At 46.5% G+C, this 18,031-nt stretch overlaps 1 protein-coding gene across 3 annotated transcripts in view; it reads right to left on the bottom strand.

The window, feature by feature from the left end:
• The window catches only part of PARD6G (par-6 family cell polarity regulator gamma), a 115,764-nt gene that overhangs the window by 80,760 nt on the left and 16,973 nt on the right, over positions 1 to 18,031 (bottom strand). Inside the window, exon 1 of one of the 3 annotated variants that reach the window (XM_056518504.1) lies at positions 15,857 to 16,145. The exons of the other annotated variants lie outside the window; for them this stretch is intronic. Coding sequence (XP_056374479.1) covers positions 15,857 to 15,928 — 72 coding nt within the window. The 5' untranslated portion in view covers positions 15,929 to 16,145. Of the gene's footprint in view, positions 1 to 15,856; positions 16,146 to 18,031 lie in introns of those variants that run through there. 3 annotated transcript variants of the gene reach the window in all.

Genomic DNA, 18,031 nt, shown 5'->3' with positions numbered 1-18,031 from the left:
GAACTTACAGTGAGCCAACAATGTGTATACACATTGCTGGCTCACTTAACCCCTTGCTGAGCTATGTGCCAGTCCAGCAAGGAAAGATTTAACTTTCACTGCTGGATAGTGTAGCTTAACCCTTTGGGCGGTATATACTATATACAGCCATCAATAGATTTCTGTATACACTATATACAGCTGATGAATAAGTCCCGTTAACTCCCTCCAGTCTGGCTAGGTGTGTGTAACTCCACCCCTGGTGATGACATCATTAGGGGGCAGAGCTACAGATGGGTGCCAGGCTGGTAAGGGTGTGAGGCTCTGTTCACATTGTCCATTTAGTATAATGTGAGCAGACCCTTCTGCCAGTGTCCTCCCAGACAGGGAGACTCCAGCTGTTGCTTAACTACAACTCCCAGCATTCCCAGACAGCCATAGGCTGTCTGTGCATGCAGGGAGTTGTATTTTGCAACAATTGGAGGCTCCCTGTTTGGGAAGACATTGCAATATGGGTGCTCTCCCCAGCAGAGAGCGCCAAAAATGTCCTAAGCATTTTTTTTTTTTTTTTAATTCTCATTTCAGATTCGTGTATGCAGAGGATTACGGCGGATTTGGAGGACTACTGGGAATGAACTGGATGAAATGGCTAACTAGGGCTGTGTGGGAGTGTTTTTTAAAATAAAATAATTTTCCCAATGTGTAGTTTTCTTTTTTATATATTGAATTTTCAGGCTTAGTAGTAGAAGCCGTTTTATTAACGGAATCCATTACTAAGAAAAACAGACCCGGAGCATATAAAAAATGGTGCTCCTGGGCCTAGGCGGTAACAGGCTGGCATTATTTAGGCTGGGGAGGGCCAGTAACAATGGTCCTAGCCCACCCTGGTAACGTCAGGCTGTTGCTGCTTGGTTGGTATCTGGCTGTGAATAAAAATACGGGGAACCCTATGCATTTTTTTTCATAAATAAATAAATATTTTAAAAAACACATAGGGTTCCCCATATTTTTATTCTCAGCCAGATACCAACGAAGCAGCAACAGCCTGACATCACCAGGATGAGCTAGGACCATTGTTACTGGTCCTCCTCAGTCTAAATAGGCCCAGGAGCACCATATTTTATGGCAGGCCTGTTAGTACCGACTCTTCCCGGCACCCCTGCTGCGGTGCGTATCGGGGTAATAATTGGGGGTTAGCGCTAGCTGATTTAGGTGCTAATGCTAAGCCCCGGCTTAGTAATGGATTCCATCAATAAGACAGCTTCCACTACTAAAGCCTGAAAATTCAATAAAAGAAAGTTTTTAAAAAAAGGACACATTGGAAAAATTATTTTATTAAAAAAAAATAAAAATAAAAAAACACTCAACCACAGCCCTCGTTAGCCATTTTATTAAAAGAAAAAAATCCAGTTCATCCGCAGTAATCCTCTGCATACACTGATCTGAAACGTGAAGAAAAAAAGAAACCCCAAAAAATTGGTTAGGACATTTTTAGCTCTCTCCGCTGGGGAGAGCGCTCATAATGCAATGTCTTCCCAAACAGAGAGCCTCCAATTGTTGCAAAACTACAACTCCCAGCATGCCCACACAGCCTATGGCTGTCTAGGCATGCTGGGAGTTGTAGTTTAGTAACAGCTGGAGTCTCCCTGTGTGGAGGACACTGCCAGAAGGGTCTGTTCACATTATACAAAATGGACAATGTGAACAGAGCCTCACCGTCTGTAGCTCCGCCCCTAATTACGTAATCACTAGGAGGCGGAGCTACACGGACCCGGCGGAGACATGGAGCGAGGGAGGTAAGCAGACCGTCTTCTGTATACACTATATACAGCTATCTATAAATAGCTGTATATACTGTATACCGTCCAAAGGGGCTATAGGAGCAGGGAGTCCTGTCAGTCTGGTAATAGGATTCCTGGCTCCTGTACAGGCTGTGTTCAGTTTACATTGAAATCTGCAGCAGAAAATCCTGTGCATCAAATCTGCCAAAGCACATCTGCTCCATAAGAGACCAGTATTTGCACATGGGGCCCTGTTCCAGATTTCGCATCAAGACCCAGAATCTACAAGTAATGCCAATGCTCCCTCCCCCAGTTCCACATACAGGTTGGGATGGCACATAGTGACGAAGGGCCAGGACACACCCTCCACTACCGTTCTGGAAAGAGGAAAAGATGGCGGCGGCACAAGATCCTCTGATCGAGAAGTCCTGGAGGAGCACCGCCAGCCACTGCCAGGGGCAGCTTCGAGCAACATTACTACCTGCACAGGTGGCTAAGCGGAGTCAGCGCTACCTGCAAGGCGTATCAGAGATTCCCTTTTAAAGGGGTTTTTACCACACTTTGGGGGAGATTTATCAAAACCTGTCCAGAGGAAAAGTTGTCCAGCTGCCCATAGCAACCAATCAGATCGCTTCTTTAATTTTTCTGGAAATGAAAGAAGCGATCTGATTGGTTGCTATGGGCAATTTTTCCTTTGCACAGGTTTTGATAAATCTGCCCCTTTATCTTTTAAAAGACTAAAGTTGAGAGAATAGATTCAAAATGTCCAGTCTTCTCCTCCCTACTCATTGATCCAAGAAAATGCATACAAACCCTGCCCTCAGTCCTGTCGGGTGTCCCAATGGTTAGACTTCACAAAACATTTTTATTACCATAAAAATAAGCCATATAGGCGGAGAGTAAAAAAAAAAATGTTAAAACTTAAAGGACTATAGTGTTTCATTTCTAAAACCCCTATAGTCCATAGGAAACAGCGGGTACTTTGTTATTTTTTTCCTGCTATAATGGAACTATATTTTTCTGTGTACACCCAGTCACACCACAGTGTCACATTCTAAGCTTCCTCAGCTCTGCAGTGAATTATCAGCTCAGACATATCATTACTATCTGGAGATTTATTACCTGCCGTAAGGCAGCAAAGAAGTGTTTGTCAGCATTCAAGGCACTGGGAAAATACTGCACATTTAAAAGGTATTTGTTTTTCCAGCTACACTACTTTGTGGCCTGCCAGTTTGGCCAAAACAATAAGGGTAAAGCTGCATTTAGGGCACATTTTACAGATGGCATCCTGTCAAAAAAGGATGCCGAGATGCATCCTGATGTGTTGCCAATGGGATCATGGACTTGAATAGGCTGAACGTAATCTAATTGAGACTATATTTGGTCTATTACCCTAAACCTATACGCTCTACGTGCAGTGATCGACCATGAGTCCAACACACACAGCATATGTTTGCTGAAATGGACCGAATATTACATAAGTTTACACGTAGGTGATTTTTCCACTACAAATCTGCAGCAAAATTTATTTGAGTAAGCTTCATAAGTAAATTTCCACGTGGATGTATTATGTAAAATGTCATCCAAGGGCCTGCTACTGCCTTCCAAAGATGCTCCTTAGAAGTCAACACTGTTGTATCAGCAGCATGTGCATGCATTCCTACCTAGGATCTCCTCATGACTAGTATAATACAATGAACTAAACAATTCACCAAGTTTCTGAAGGTGAAATTAAGGAATTGATTTAAGATTTTAGAAGCTAAAAGAGTTGATTGGATCACATCAAAACAGATAGCGGAATTCCTAGGCCCCTTTCACACTGACGTCGTGCCCCGTCCGAGAACGCCCGGCAGACCCTTTTTTGTGTGTGCCTTAACTGATCTTTTTGACGGGGCACAACGGGGTCCCAACAGATCCTATTTACTATTATGGGGTCTGTCGGGTGCTGTTGTTTTTCGACGGGAGTAGAGGGAGGAAAAAACATTGCATGATGCATTTTTCCTCCCGCTATTCTCCCCGGCTTCCCCGACGGACGGCACACTGCTGTGTCCGAATGGCCGTGTGAAAGAAGCCTTAAATGTTCCAAGCACAGGTGTCGGCAAAACTACAAGTTCTAATGTGCAATGAAGACATGAATCTAGTTGTTTAGGGGACAACAAATAAGATTACTTTCTCACTCTCTTTTCTGTAGTAACATTAACAAAGCTCAAGTTTTGGCACAAGTTAATAAATGTGAACCTGCTGAATAATCTCTAAATAGACCAATATGGAGAATGTTTACACTATAAAGAAGAATATAATACTCCAGATTAGGGATGGGCAACCTTCAGCCCTTGTGCTGTTCTTCTGCCAGCTCAAGTAAATCCCTATTGTTGTAGGAAAATACCACATGTGGGGATAGTTTAGAGGGTTCTTTAAGAGGAAAAATGAATGTATTCTGTTTGCTTTTCTTCATTGTTAACATTATAGGACATGATGTATAAATCATCTCAGTGAAGCGTTGCTTGTGCATTCGTGCAGAGCAGAGGAAACATATAGAATATTGGTCAATAATCCATTTAGAAAGAATCTACGGGGAATTTAGAATTTTAGAAGGTAGTAAAACTGCAAGACCTCAGACACACAGAAAAAAGGCAGTAATACATTGATGTAAGTACCCTGTGTGCAGCCATATGGTGTATCACACAATGCCTAATAGGAAGTATTCTTCTCTTAAGCTATGCTTCCAGGGGAGAATATGTTTCCCGTATGGCATCTGCCAAAGAAAGCCATGAATTGCGTTCTTGATTTACATTATATCAGATTCAAATTAGCATATACAAAATTAGCATAAGCGAAAATTCGCATATGCGAAAATTCGCATATGCTAATTTTCGCATATGCGAAAATGCGCACACCAGTCTCACACAGTAGTATTAGAGCCTTCTTTACACCACACAAGCTGGAAGCAGAGAGGGATGATCACTGATGTGTACTGTAGGGAAAAAAAAAATAAGAATATTCGCAATTACGAATATATAGTGCTATATTCGCGAATATTCGTGAATTCGCGAATATGCGATATTCGCAAATAAAATTTGCATTGCGAATATTCGCGAGCAACACTATATGGGTGCCGTACTATGGCTCTGTGCAACTTGCAACAAGTATGTACCAAACTTTAATACAGCGAAACCTCTTTAAGAAGACCACTCTTGACCACCATAAATGATGCTTAACGGCAATTTTCTTTGAGAAGACAACCTGCACTTAAGATCACTCTTCTGATAAGACTCCCAGCAATAAGATGCTTATCCCCATCCTGTGGATAGGGGATAAGTTATTTTTGTCTGGATAACCCTTTTAATTCTAAACTAACCTATCCTGCATAAAACAACCCATAAAGGGAACCCAACATGTGATTTTACTATATATATTTATTTCATGCGTGGCAAAGTCTTCCTTCTTACCATGTCCAGGCAACTTTTCTGCCAGTTGAAATGTGTGCCCCTGCGGAGTGGCACGGTTTAAGGGGGCATGATTACAACATGAGAAGACAGGACTAGAAGAGAATGGCTTCTGTCCAGGGGACTGCTTCCGTGCTGGCGGGGGACACCTTTTAAACTTGATATCCTCACCATTGCTCCTGGCAATGCATGGTAAGGAAGAAGATTTTGCCATATATAACAAGTTGCCACTGATGCCAAGTTCCCTTTAAAAGGGGTTCTCCGGTGCTCAAACATCTTATCCCCTATCCAAAGGATAGGGGATAAGTTGCTTGATCGCGGGAGTCCCGCCGCTGGGGACCCCCGGGATCCCCGTGTTCGCTCCGGGACTGATTACCGGCGACCACAGGGCGGGCGGCATATGACGTCATGCCTGCGCCCCCGTGCGACGTCACGCTCTGCATCTCAATTCAAGCCTATGGGAGGGGGCGTGATAGCGGAGAACCCCTTTAAGAAATGCAAAGACAGGAATAAGTAAAGGGAAGCTGTCATCACTTTGGTCACTTTCATCACCATAAGTCCCCAGTTGCTCCTGCCTACCTTCCCAGCCTTGACTGATATATACTGCTCAAAAAAGCTAAAGAGAACACTTAAACAACACAATGTAACTCCAAGTCAATCACACTTCTGTGAAATCACACTGTCCACTCAATTTCACATGCTGTTGTGCAAATGGAACAGACAACAGGTGGAATTTATAGGCAATTAGCAAAACACCCCCAATAAAGGAGTGGTTCTGCAGGTGGTGACAACAGACCACTTCTCAATTCCTATGCTTCCTGGCTGACGTTTTGGTAAGTTTTGAATGCTTGCGGTGCTTTCACTCTAGTGGTAGCATGAGACGGCGTCTACAACCCTCACAAGTGGCTCAGGTAGTGCAGCTCATCCAGGATGGCACATCAATGCGAGCTGTGGAAAGAAGGTTTGCTGTGTCTGTCAACGTAGTGTCCAGAGCATGGAGGTGCAACCAGGAGACAGGCCAGAACATCAGGAGACATGGAGGAGGCCGTAGGAGGGCAACAACCCACCAGCAGGACTGTTACCTCCGCCTTTGTGCAAGGAGGAGCACTGCCAGAGCCCTGCAAAATGACCTCCAGCAGGCCACAAATGTATGTGTGTCCACTCAAACGGTCAGAAACAGACTCCATGAGGGCCTGACATCCACAGGTGGAGGTTGTGCTTACAGCCCAACACTGTGCAGGACGTTTGGCATTTGCCAGAGAACACCAAGATTGGCAAATTCGCCACTGGCGCCCTGTGCTCTTCCCAGATGAAAGCACGTTCACACGGAGCATGTGACACGCAATGGAGAACCTTCTGCTGCCTGCAACATCCTCCATCGTGACCGGTTTGGCGGTGGGTCAGTAATTGTGTGGGGTGGCATTTCTTTGGGGGGGCCGCACAGCTCTCCATGTGCTTGCCAGACGTAGCCTGACTGCCATTAGGTACTGAGATCCTCAGACGCCTTGTGAGACCATATGGTGGTGCAGTTGGCCCTGGGTTCCTCCTAATGCAAGACAATGCTAGACCTCATGTGGCTGGAGTGTGTCAGCAGTTCCTGCAAGAGGACATCTGATTGAGCACATCTGGGACATCATGTCTCGCTCCATCCACCAACGCTACGTTGCACCACAGACTGTCCAGTAGTTGGCAGATGCTTTAGTCCAGGTCTGGGAGGACATCCCTCAGGAGACCATCCGCCACCTCATCAGGAGCATGCCCAGGCATTGTAGGGAGGTCATACGGGCACATGGAGGCCACACACACTACTGAGCCTCATTTTGACTTGTTCTAAGGACATTATATAAAAGTTGGATCAGCCTGTAGTTTGGTTTTCCACTTTAATTTTGAGTGTGACTCCATATCCAGACCTCCATGGGTTGATAAACATTATTTGCGTTGATAGTTGAATGTGCTGACAACAGAATCACACAAATTGTGTAAAGACGAAAGTATTTCATACAATTAGTTCATTCATATCTAGGATGTGTTATCTTAGTGTTCCCTTTATTATTTTTGAGCAGTGTATTTCTCTCTGCACCCAAAAAGATAGAGATCTATTAATGAAGGCTGGTGGGATGGAGAGAAGCCCCTGCGAACAGGCTCATTGATTCATGGCTCCAGCAGTATGAAAGTGATAACGGGTTAAAGCAATTTCCACCAGTTTTAGGATGCCTGCCATACTTGTGCTGTAATTTGTGTTCTTTCTTGCCTTTCAACATTTTTAAAAAGTGGAGAGGAATGTTGTGGGGGTAAGTCTAAAGAGCCTTGGCCACTGCCAAGATAGCTAAAGGCTGCCCAGGAGTGGGAGTTGCTGGGAGTTGTAGTTTAGCTTAGATTAGACAGCGAAGGGACCACAACTCCCAGCATGCCCAGACAGCTAAAGGCTGCCCAGGCACGCTGGGACTTGTAGTGCAGTGATGGGGCCACAAATCCCAGCATGCCCAGACAGCTGAAGGCTGCCCGGGCATGCTGGGAGTTGTAGTGCAGTGAAGGGACCATAACTCCCAGCATGCCCAGAAAGCTGAAGGCTGCCCAGGCATGCTAGGAGATGCAGTGCAGTGAAGCCACCACAACTCCCAGCATGCCTAGACAGCTAAAGGCTACCCAGGCATGCTGGGAGTTGTAGTTTTACACAGGCATAAAGTAGTTAGCGTAGTGTTAGCGCGATTTTAGTGTAGTTAGCGTAGCGTTAGCTCAATTTTAGCATAGCTTTAGTTTAGTGTTAGCGCAGTTTTACAGTTTTTAGCGTAGCATAGTGTTAGCGCAGTTGTAGCTTATTTAGCATAGCGTAGTGTTAGCGCACTTGTAGCGTAGCTTAGTGCTAGCGTACTTTTAGCATATTTAACGTAGTGTAGTGTTAGTGCACTTTTAGTGTAGTGTTAGCACAGTTTTAGTATATTTAGCATAGCGTATTGTTAGCATAGTCAGAGTAGTTAGCGTAGTGTAGTGTTAGTCCAGTTCTGGCATAGTTGGCGTAGTTGGCGTAGTTGTACACGGGTGTAGTGTAGCTAACTTAGTTTTACAGGCAGATGAAGTGTAGTTTAGAGTGTAGCTTAGCCATAAAGTGAAGGTGCTACAACTCCCAGCATGCCCAGACAGCCAAAGGCCGTCCGGGCAGGACGGAAGTTGTAGTTTTGAAAAAGTAGCAGAGGCAGTTGCGCTCTGCTATGCGGCACCCCGTTTGTAATCAGTCCCCGGAGCATGTTCGCTCCGGGTCTGATTACGGACGACCACAAGGGCGGCGGCGTGTGACGTCACGCTCCGTCCCTCAATGCAAGCCTAAGGGAGGGGGCATGATAGCTGTCACGCCCCCTCCCATAGGCTTGCATTGAGGGGCGGAGCGTGACATCACACGCCGCCGCCATTGTGGTAGTCCGTAATCAGACCCGGAGCGAACACGCTCCGGGGACTGATTACAAACGGGGTGCTGCGTGCATGATCCCGGGCGTCCCCAGCTGCGGGACTCCCGCGATCAGGCATCTTATCCCCTATCCTTTGGATAGGGGATAAGATGTCTAAGCACCGGAGAACCCCTTTAATGCAGTATACGGCCACCTGTATAGATGGCTGGATACGGTGATCACAAGGCCACTTACCCACCTCCGTTCCTGCTCCGTCACTGGACTTGTAGCAATGCAGGAAGATGACGGAGTTGGAACGGGGGTGGTAAGTTAGGCTCTCCAGGTACTAACCCATTTTTTTTGTGTTTTTCTTCTCGTTTCAGATACGTGAATGCGGAGGACTACATCGGAATCGGTGGACTACGACGATGCCCTGCATTTTTTTCTTTTCTTTTAATAAAATGGTTAACGAGGGTGGGGGGGGGGGGGGGAGTGTTTTTCCTAATAAAAATGTTTTAACTTGTGTGTGCTTTTTTTCTTTGTTATTACTTTACAGGCTTAGTAGTGGAAACCCTCTTGTAGACGGAGTCCATTACTAAGTCGGGGCTTAGCGTTAGCCCCAAAACCAGCTAGCGCTAACCCCCAATTATTACTCCAGTACCCACCGCCGCAGGGGTACCGGGAAGAGCCGATACCAACAGGCCTAGAGCGTCAAATATGGCGCTCTTGGGCCTAGGCGGTAACAGGCTGGTGTTATTTAGGCTGGGGAGGGCCAGTAATGATGGTCCTCGCCCACCCTGGTAACGTCAGGCTGTTGCTGTTTGGTTGGTATTTGGCTGAAAATGAAGACTGGGAACCACACACTTTATTAAAAAAAAAAACAAAAAAAAAAAAAACAACACGTGTGTGGTTCCCCGTCTTTTCATTTTCACCCAAATACCAACCAAACAGCAACAGCCTGACGTTACCAGGGTGGGCGAGGACCATCGTTACTGGCCCTCCCCAGCCTAAATAACACCAGCCCGTTACCGCTCAGGCCCAAGAGCGCCATATTTGGCGCTCTAGGCCTGTTGGTATCGGCTCTTCCTGGTACCCCTGTGGCGGTGGGTACCGGAGTAATAATTGGGGGTTAGCGCCAGCTGTTTTTGGGGCTAACGCTAAGCCCTGACTTAGTAATGGGCTCCGTCTACAATAGGGCTTCCACTACTAAGCCTGTAAAGTAATAAAGAAAAAAAAGCACACACAAATTAAACATTTTTACAGCCCTCGTTAACCATTTTATTAAAAGAAAAGAAAAAAATGCAGGTCATCATTGTAGTCCACCGATTCCGATGTAGTCCTCTACATTCACGTATCTGAAACGAGAAGAAAAACACAAAAAAAATGTGTTATTACGTGGAGAGCCTAACTTACCACCCCTGTTCCAGCTCCGTCATCTTGCTGCATTGCTACAAGTCCAGTGACGGAGCAGGAACGGAGGTGGGTAAGTGGCCTTGTGATCACCGTACCCAGCCATCTATACAGGTGGCTGTATACTGCATTAACGTAGCAGAGCGCAACTGCCTCTGCTACTTTTGCAAATCTACAACTTCCATCCTGCCCGGACGGCCTTTGGTTGTCTGGGCATGCTGGGAGTTGTAGCCCCTTCACTTTATGACTAAGCTAAGCTACACCCCATGCTAAGCTCTCTAAACTACACTTCATCTGCCTGTAAAACTAAGTTAGCTACACTACACCCGTGTACAACTACACCAACTATGCCAGAACTGGACTAACACTACACTACGCTAACTACTCTGACTACGCTAACAATACGCTGTGCTAAAAATACTAAAACTGTGCTAACACTACACTACACTAAAAGTGTGCTAACACTACACTACACTAAAAGTGTGCTAACACTACACTACACTAAATACGCTACAACTTCGCTAACACTATGCTACGCTAAAAACTGTAAAACTGCGCTAACACTAAACTAAAGCTACGCTAAAATTGAGCTAATGCTACGCTAACTACGCTAAAATCGCGCTAACACTACGCTAAGTACTTTATACCTGTGTAAAACTACAACTCCCAGCATGCCTGGGCAGCCTTTAGCTGTCTAGGCATGCTGGGAGTTCTGGTCCCTTCACTGCACTACAACTCCCAGCATGCCCGGCAGCCTTCAGCTGTCTGGGCATGCTGGGATTTGTGGTCCCATCACTGCACTACAATTCCCAGCATGCCCGGGCAGCCTTCAGCTGTCTGGGCATGCTGGGAGTTGTGGTCCCTTTGCTGTCTAATTTAAGCTAAGCTACAACTCCCAGCATGCCTGGGCAGCCTTTAGCTGTCTGGGCATACTGGAGGTTGTGGTCCCTTCGCTGTCTAATCTAAGCTAAACTACAACTCCCAGCATGCCTGGGCAGCCTTTAGCTGTCTGGGCATGCTGGGAGTTGTTGTCCTAAACTACAACTCCCATGCTGGGAGTTGTGGTGCCTAACCCCCTTTCACTATTAATACTAAACTATGCTAAATTACAACCTACACTAATGTAGGGCTACGCTACCTACCTACGCTATTTGCGTAGTGCTGCGCATGCGCAGTACTACTTTAGCAGCGCCCGCTGCTCTACTTTCTGTTCCCCGTTCCCTGAGAGTTAACAGGGGACGGGGAGTAGAGCAGCGGGCGGGGAGGCAAGCGGTTGACTGCTTTATCGGGCATAGGGATCCTGATAGCGCTGTCGAGCGATCACGCTGGCGGGTGACAAGCTGATAACGCTGCTATCGAGCATAGGTATCCCGATAGCGGTGGCGAACGAGCGCGCTGGCGGGTGACAATAAAACAGTAAAAGTATTAGCTTCTGTGGCCCAATACCTCTCTCGGAATTGGGCCACAAAGGCCATGAGAGCTCCGTGCAGCTTTGGGCTATCACAGGTCCTCTCCTTGTGATAGCCCAAGTGAGACTGCCGTGAGCTGAGATGCGTGAGTATTAAATATGTCACGTGACACTCGCACCCCCCCCAGCCCTCGCAGTAACCAATGGTTGGGGGGTGGTGTGCGAGTGTCAGCCTATAGAATGTGATGGAGGCGGAGCGCTCGAGCAGGGAAAACTGCTGAGTCACTCCATCACAATCTATGGCAAATCACAATCTACAGCACTGCACCGGCTACTGCGCGTAGAATCGACCTCACTGAGATTGACGGTACACCCCCTCCTCATACAGCTCTATGGGAGAGGTGGGGAGGCATGAACACTGCATCCCCACCACTCCCATACATGGATGTCAGTCGAAACGTCATGCTGCGGCCGTCACGCCTCCTGCATGGGAGAGCCGCAGCAATGCCGGGGCCCCATGCAGGAGATTGCGGGGGGTCCCAGCATTCGGACCCCCGCAAAGTTTTGTTTGCTGCATATTTCCTGGCACATGGCTAACTGTAAACCCTGGAGTAAGGTCTAAATAACTTGCATATAGCAACAGGCAGAAACAGTCAAAAGATTTTACATAGACTTGATCATTTTTCTTATATGAGAAGATATCAGTCCCAATATTTAAAGGAGTACTCTGGTGCACGGCAGCCGGCGATAGGCTGAGCGCCATGTGACGCTTCGTTCACATGGAAGTATAAAGAGGATGGCTCCGCGGGAACCCAGGAACGTGAGTGATGGTTTATTTTCATTTTTTTTGCAGCCCGGGCAGGATGGAGCAGGAGTACTCTGCACTAGAGTACACCTTTAACCATGCCATCTGATTCCTCTAGGGCAGATTCCACAATTGATATAATCCACTTGATTCAATTTAATCTAAAGTTACAATACCAATGTGAAAGTTTCAGTCATCACAACCTTTTTCAACATGGTATCATGAAGAAGCTGCAGCACTACATCCCCTTATTTTTTTGGGTCGGGGATCCCAAAGGTCAGACCCCTACATATCACAGTGATATGCAGTCACTTGGAGATGAGAATACTCCTCTAATGTAAGTTAGAGACAACATATTCTGCAGCTATTCACAAGGAAAATTCACCACAGAAAAGCAGACTGCAGATTTTTTCGCAAAATTTGGACGGAATTCTGGCAGAATTTCTGAGCTCTCAAAACACAGAATTGTCAAAATTCAAAGCCCCATTGACTCAATTCGCTGCTTAATGAATAGGAAAGGGACAGCGGAATCCCCTTAAACATAACAGGGGAGATTTATCCAGAGGAAAAAGTTTTACAGTTGTTAAAAATTAAAGAGGTGATCTGATTGGTTGCTATGAGCAACTGGTTTTGCTAAATCTACCCCAGCGTGCATTACATTTTGGCAGAATTTCTGGCGGAATTATTATGCCATGTGCACATAGCCAAAGGGTGAAGCATAAAACTGGTCAAGTGACAACTGAGGCCAAGTTTACTTTGCTGTTGTGCTCTGTCCAGTTAAGGGTTCATTAGGCTCCTTTGTTTTTGCCCCGAACAGACCCAAAAATAGGTCAAAGCACAACAGACTCCACTGCGTCCCAATGGATCCCCTTGACTTCAACGGGTCCGTTGGGGATCAGATAATTTACCGGGGTTTAGCCGAGAAAAACAAAAAACAGTGCCTGCACTATTTTTTCTCCGCTAAACTCCCGTCATTCCGACTGACTTGCGGATTGAGCTCCGTATAATGGAGCCCGACTTCAATGTGAACGAGCCCTATTATAACAAAATTACTAAAAGAAATTATACAGTAAAAAAGGGCAACTGAGAAGACTGAACATCCATGAAGAACACAGGACATTTTGGGGAGATGTATTTAGAGAGTTTCCTGGAGCTGTGGTTACGGTACATTTCTTTCCTAGTGTACTTCTGAATTAAAAGATATGGACAAATGAAACACTACAAGACAGAGTCAACTATAAATAAGGTGGGAAGTCATAGGACACTATCAAAGTTGTAAACGTACAACAGCGTATAGCTATCTCGACTGTTACATATATGCCAGACTTCATTTCTGCGAGAATACAAAACTGAGGTGCCCAGGCAGGCAGCCTTTTGGTGCCCCGGCAGGCAGCCTTTTGGTGCCCCGGCAGGCAGCCTTTTGGTGCCCCGGCAGGCAGCCTTTTGGTGCCCCGGCAGGCAGCCTTTTGGTGCCCCGGCAGGCAGCCTTTTGGTGCCCCGGCAGGCAGCCTATTGGTGCCCCGGCAGGCAGCCTATTGGTGCCACGGCAGGCAGCCTATTGGTGCCACGGCAGGCAGCCTATTGGTGCCACGGCAGGCAGCCTTTTGGTGCCCAGGCAGGTAGCCTTTTGGTGCCCAGGCAGGTAGCCTTTTGGTGCCCAGGCAGGTAGCCTTTTGGTGCCCAGGCAGGTCGCAGAATTCCACTTCATATGGCCTCTGGTAAAAGAGTAGAGGATAATGCTTCTAGTCTTAAAGCGTACCCGTCAGATTTAAAAAAAAAAAAAAAAAAAAAAAACTTTTATATCACTCAGTACCTAATCCTGACCATGTACATCTAATTTTTATGTGTCTAGCACCTTAATTTTTTTATTACACTTTTAATTTAGCTCACTAGTCTGAATTCCTCTCAAAGGGAGGGGGCATGGCCTCACTGTGCAGGTCTCCGCCCCCTCCCTCAGTATGCTGTCTGCTCACATCTCCCCTAGCATTAGAAAAACTACAACTCCCAGCTTGTCCTCACTGACAGTAGCGGGACACAAGCTGACAGTGGGAGGATGTTTCCTCCAGCTGAGAGCCCTGCATTCACAGCTGTCAATCAAGGAAGTGTGTCCATGACATAGGTGATGACGCATGGACACAGCAGAACTAGTATGTGTCCAAGCAGACAGGGGGGGGGGGGGGCAGTTCTTTGACTGGCTTTTTCACTATGAAATACTGAAACTTAATGAAAGCAATTGCAAAACCTATTGGTTATACATGCTTTACAACATATCAAAAGTTTTTGTATCCGACAGTGCCCATTTAAGCTAGAAAGGCTTTGTCTATCAATGACAGGAAAACACATCACGCTTAGTATGATTTGTTATGCATGATGTCACGCCTGTCCTATCACGCACACCGATTTAATGATGGGAAACATCACTCTGCCTTACCAATAAAGAAAGCAAGAGCCCAGAAAACTGCTCCGAGCTCCAGCTGCAAGTTGAAACAGGACAAGAGATGAAAGCTTAAGTGATGAGTATACACTGAACCTGCACTGACTCACAGAGGTGTGGAAGGAGGCTGCTGTTCTCCCGAAAATCCCACTTTATGGTCGCTGTTAAAAATGGTTTTACAATCACTAAAAAGGCGGCTTGGATGTATATACTGGGTATACAGGCATCCGACGTGTTCTGTTGTGGTTACAAAGGAGCCCTGGCATTCAGCAATCTTAGAAGGCCTTTCCCAAGCAAGCCCACCACTGTCCTCCAAGCGTTCTCAGCTGCCAGCCTATTGCATCCATCTCCAGACCATAATATGTGCATGCTGCTAACGCCAGGCAATCCCACCCGCCGCCCCCCCCCAGGATAACAACACCATCCCGAGAATGAAACAACAATTTCTGCTCTGGAAATAGAACACCCTCAAATAACTCAGTTCTGGCCATGTCACGGGGGCTGCGGGACTCCAAGTGCTTATGTAATATTCATATAAACCCATTACAGGACCTATAAGATTTCCTACATATCATTTCTAGAATATGGTTAGTAGATCTGCATTGTATTCCTATATATCCAGGTACTGAGATAGAACAGTGGTCTCCATACTGTGGCAAAACTACAACTCCCAGCATGCCCGGACAGCCGTTGGCTGTCCGGGCATGCTGGGAGTTGTAGTTTTGCCACTGGGTTCTAGAACAAAGTAGCTGCCAATAGAAGGAATCCCATTCTGGCTACAATGTATCCTTCCCATCCTGATGTTTACTAAACAGATTAAAATATTGACACTCATTATGGTCACATGGCATTTACTTAGTGTGAATGGGGTTGGAGCAAATAAACCGCAGAGAGTTTAAAACAAAACACAGAATGGATTTCCTCTGCAATGCCAACCCAGCCTGGAGGCGATCCTGATCTCCATGCCCAGCCCAGGTGTCATGCCCTGGGATGCCCAGGATGCACATACCCCGGGTACATGGATCCTACACGAGGTTCCCAGGACTGTGGAGCAGGAATTCTTCACATTCCCCAAGTGAGCGCCACACAAGAAACAAAAGAGCCCGGCCGCCCCATCCACTGAGCTCGGCTCCATTCATAGCAGGACAATACATGGCAGCCCGGGGGGGCAGGGGGTGATGCCACCTGGACGGGGGCACAAGCTGCTCACCTTGCTCTTCACCTCCACGGCGCTGCTCGCCACATAGCGCAGAGTCTGGGACTTACTAAAACTTCGATTCATCTTCACTGCTCGCCCCCCCCTCCCCAACGCCACCCAGCCAAGTTATCCCCAGACTGTAGTGCGGGGGGCACCGGTCCCGGCTTCCCCGGTTCTCCGCAGCAGACGCCGGATCCCCGCAGACACACGGCGGCTCCGAGTCCCTGTGTGTTGTGTTTCCAGTCCCAGCGTTCCGCTCCCCACAGCCCCGCAGTTCTCCCAGGCGCTCGCTCTGCTAACAGCGCCGCTACTGCTTCTGTTTGGAATGAGCAGTGAGCGGAGGAGCTACTAGAGGCCGCCCAGCCGCGCTCCGCTCTGTCTCCTGCACTGGGGCTGCAGCGCCATCTTGGCGGCGATAATTGCTGCTACATTGAAGCTGTCACTGGAAGGAAGCGAATGATAATGCTGCTCGTACATCATAGGGCTGAGCCTCAGCCAGAGTAGAAGGATGCCTAGGGTGCGTTCACACGGAGTAATTCAAGAGGAATTTACTCGAGTAATTCCTTTTAAATTCTCCCTTCCAAATGAATGCACTTCTCCTCTGCCCATTGACTTTAATCCCTTAAAGGAGATATCCAGTGGTGACCGAGTGGTGAACAACTTATCCCCTATCCTGAGGATAGGGGATAAGTTGCAGTCGCGGGGGTCCGACCGCTGGGGCCCCCTGCGATCTCCTGTACGGAGCCCTGACAGCCCGCGGGAAGGGGGCGTGTCGACCTCCGCACGAAGCGGCGGCCGACGCGCCCCCTCAATACAACTCTATGGCAGAGCCGAAGCACTGCCTTCGGCAATCTCCGGCTCTGCCATTGAGATGTATTGAGGGGGCGTGTCGGCCGCCGCCTCGTGCGGGGGTCGACACCCGCTATCTGGCCGGGGAGCCGGGGCCCGTACAGAGAGATCGCAGGGGGCCCCAGCGGTCGGACCCCCCGCGATCTCAAACTTATCCCCTATCCTTAGGATAGGGGATAAGTTTTTCACCACTGGACTACCCCTTTAAGGACCGGGGTTTTTTCCATTTTTGCATTTTCGTTTTTTGCTCCTTGCCTTTAAAAAATGATAACTCTTTCACATTTGCACCTAAAAATCCATATGATTGCTTATTTTTTGCATCACCAATTCTACTTTGTAATGACGTCAGTCATTTTGCCCAAAAATCTATGGCGAAACGGAAAGAAAAATCATTGTGAGACAAAATTGAAAAAAAAAAACCCCGCCATTTTGTAACTTTTGGGGGCTTCCGTTGTTACGTAGTAAATTTTTTGGTAAAAATGACACCTTATCTTTATTCTGTAGGTCCATACGATTAAAATGATCCCCTACTTATATAGGTTTGATTTTGTCGGACTTCTGGAAAAAATCATAACTTCATGCAGGAAAATTAATACGTTTAAATTTGTAATCTTCTGACCCCCTATAACTTTTTTATTTTTCTGCGCATGGGGCGGTATGAGGGCTCATTTTTTGCGCCGTGATCTGAAGTTTTTATCGCTAACATTTTTGCATTGATAGGACTTATTGATAGCTTTTTATTCATTTTTTCATGATATAAAAAGTGACCAAAAATGCACTATTTTGGACTTTGGAATTTTTTGCGTGTACTCCATTGACCATGTGATTTAATTAACAATATATTTTTATAACTCAGACATTTCCGCACGTGGTGATACCATATATGTTTATTTTTATTTACACTGTGTTTTTTTTATGGGAAAAGGGGGGTGATTCAAACTTTTAATAGGGAAGGGGTTAAATAATCTTTATTCACTTATTTTTTTTTTCACTTTTTTTTTGCAGTGTTATAGCTCCCATAGGGACCTATAACACTGCACACATTGGGGGACATGTATCAAAGATTTTACCCCTGTTTTGTGTGTATTTTTTTGCGCAAAATTTAGCGCAAGCGCTTGTTTTTTCCCATTTTTTTGCGCACGTTTTGGTAGAGCATGTTCTCCAGATGTGGCTGAATCAGGGTACCTTGGAGTGACATCTATAGTACACATGGATTTATTACCTGCGTTCTTTTCCTTTGCACCAAAAATTTTGACGCAAGTGCGTCTTTTTCCCCGTAAATATAAGCCATCTTTAACTGCACGTAGCAATTCTTTCTATTTCTGAAGGAAAGTTCTA

Source organism: Hyla sarda, chromosome 5 (assembly GCF_029499605.1).
Source record: "Hyla sarda isolate aHylSar1 chromosome 5, aHylSar1.hap1, whole genome shotgun sequence".
Classification (NCBI taxonomy): Eukaryota; Metazoa; Chordata; class Amphibia; order Anura; family Hylidae; genus Hyla; species Hyla sarda.
This window is presented reverse-complemented; position numbering and strand designations above follow the sequence as displayed.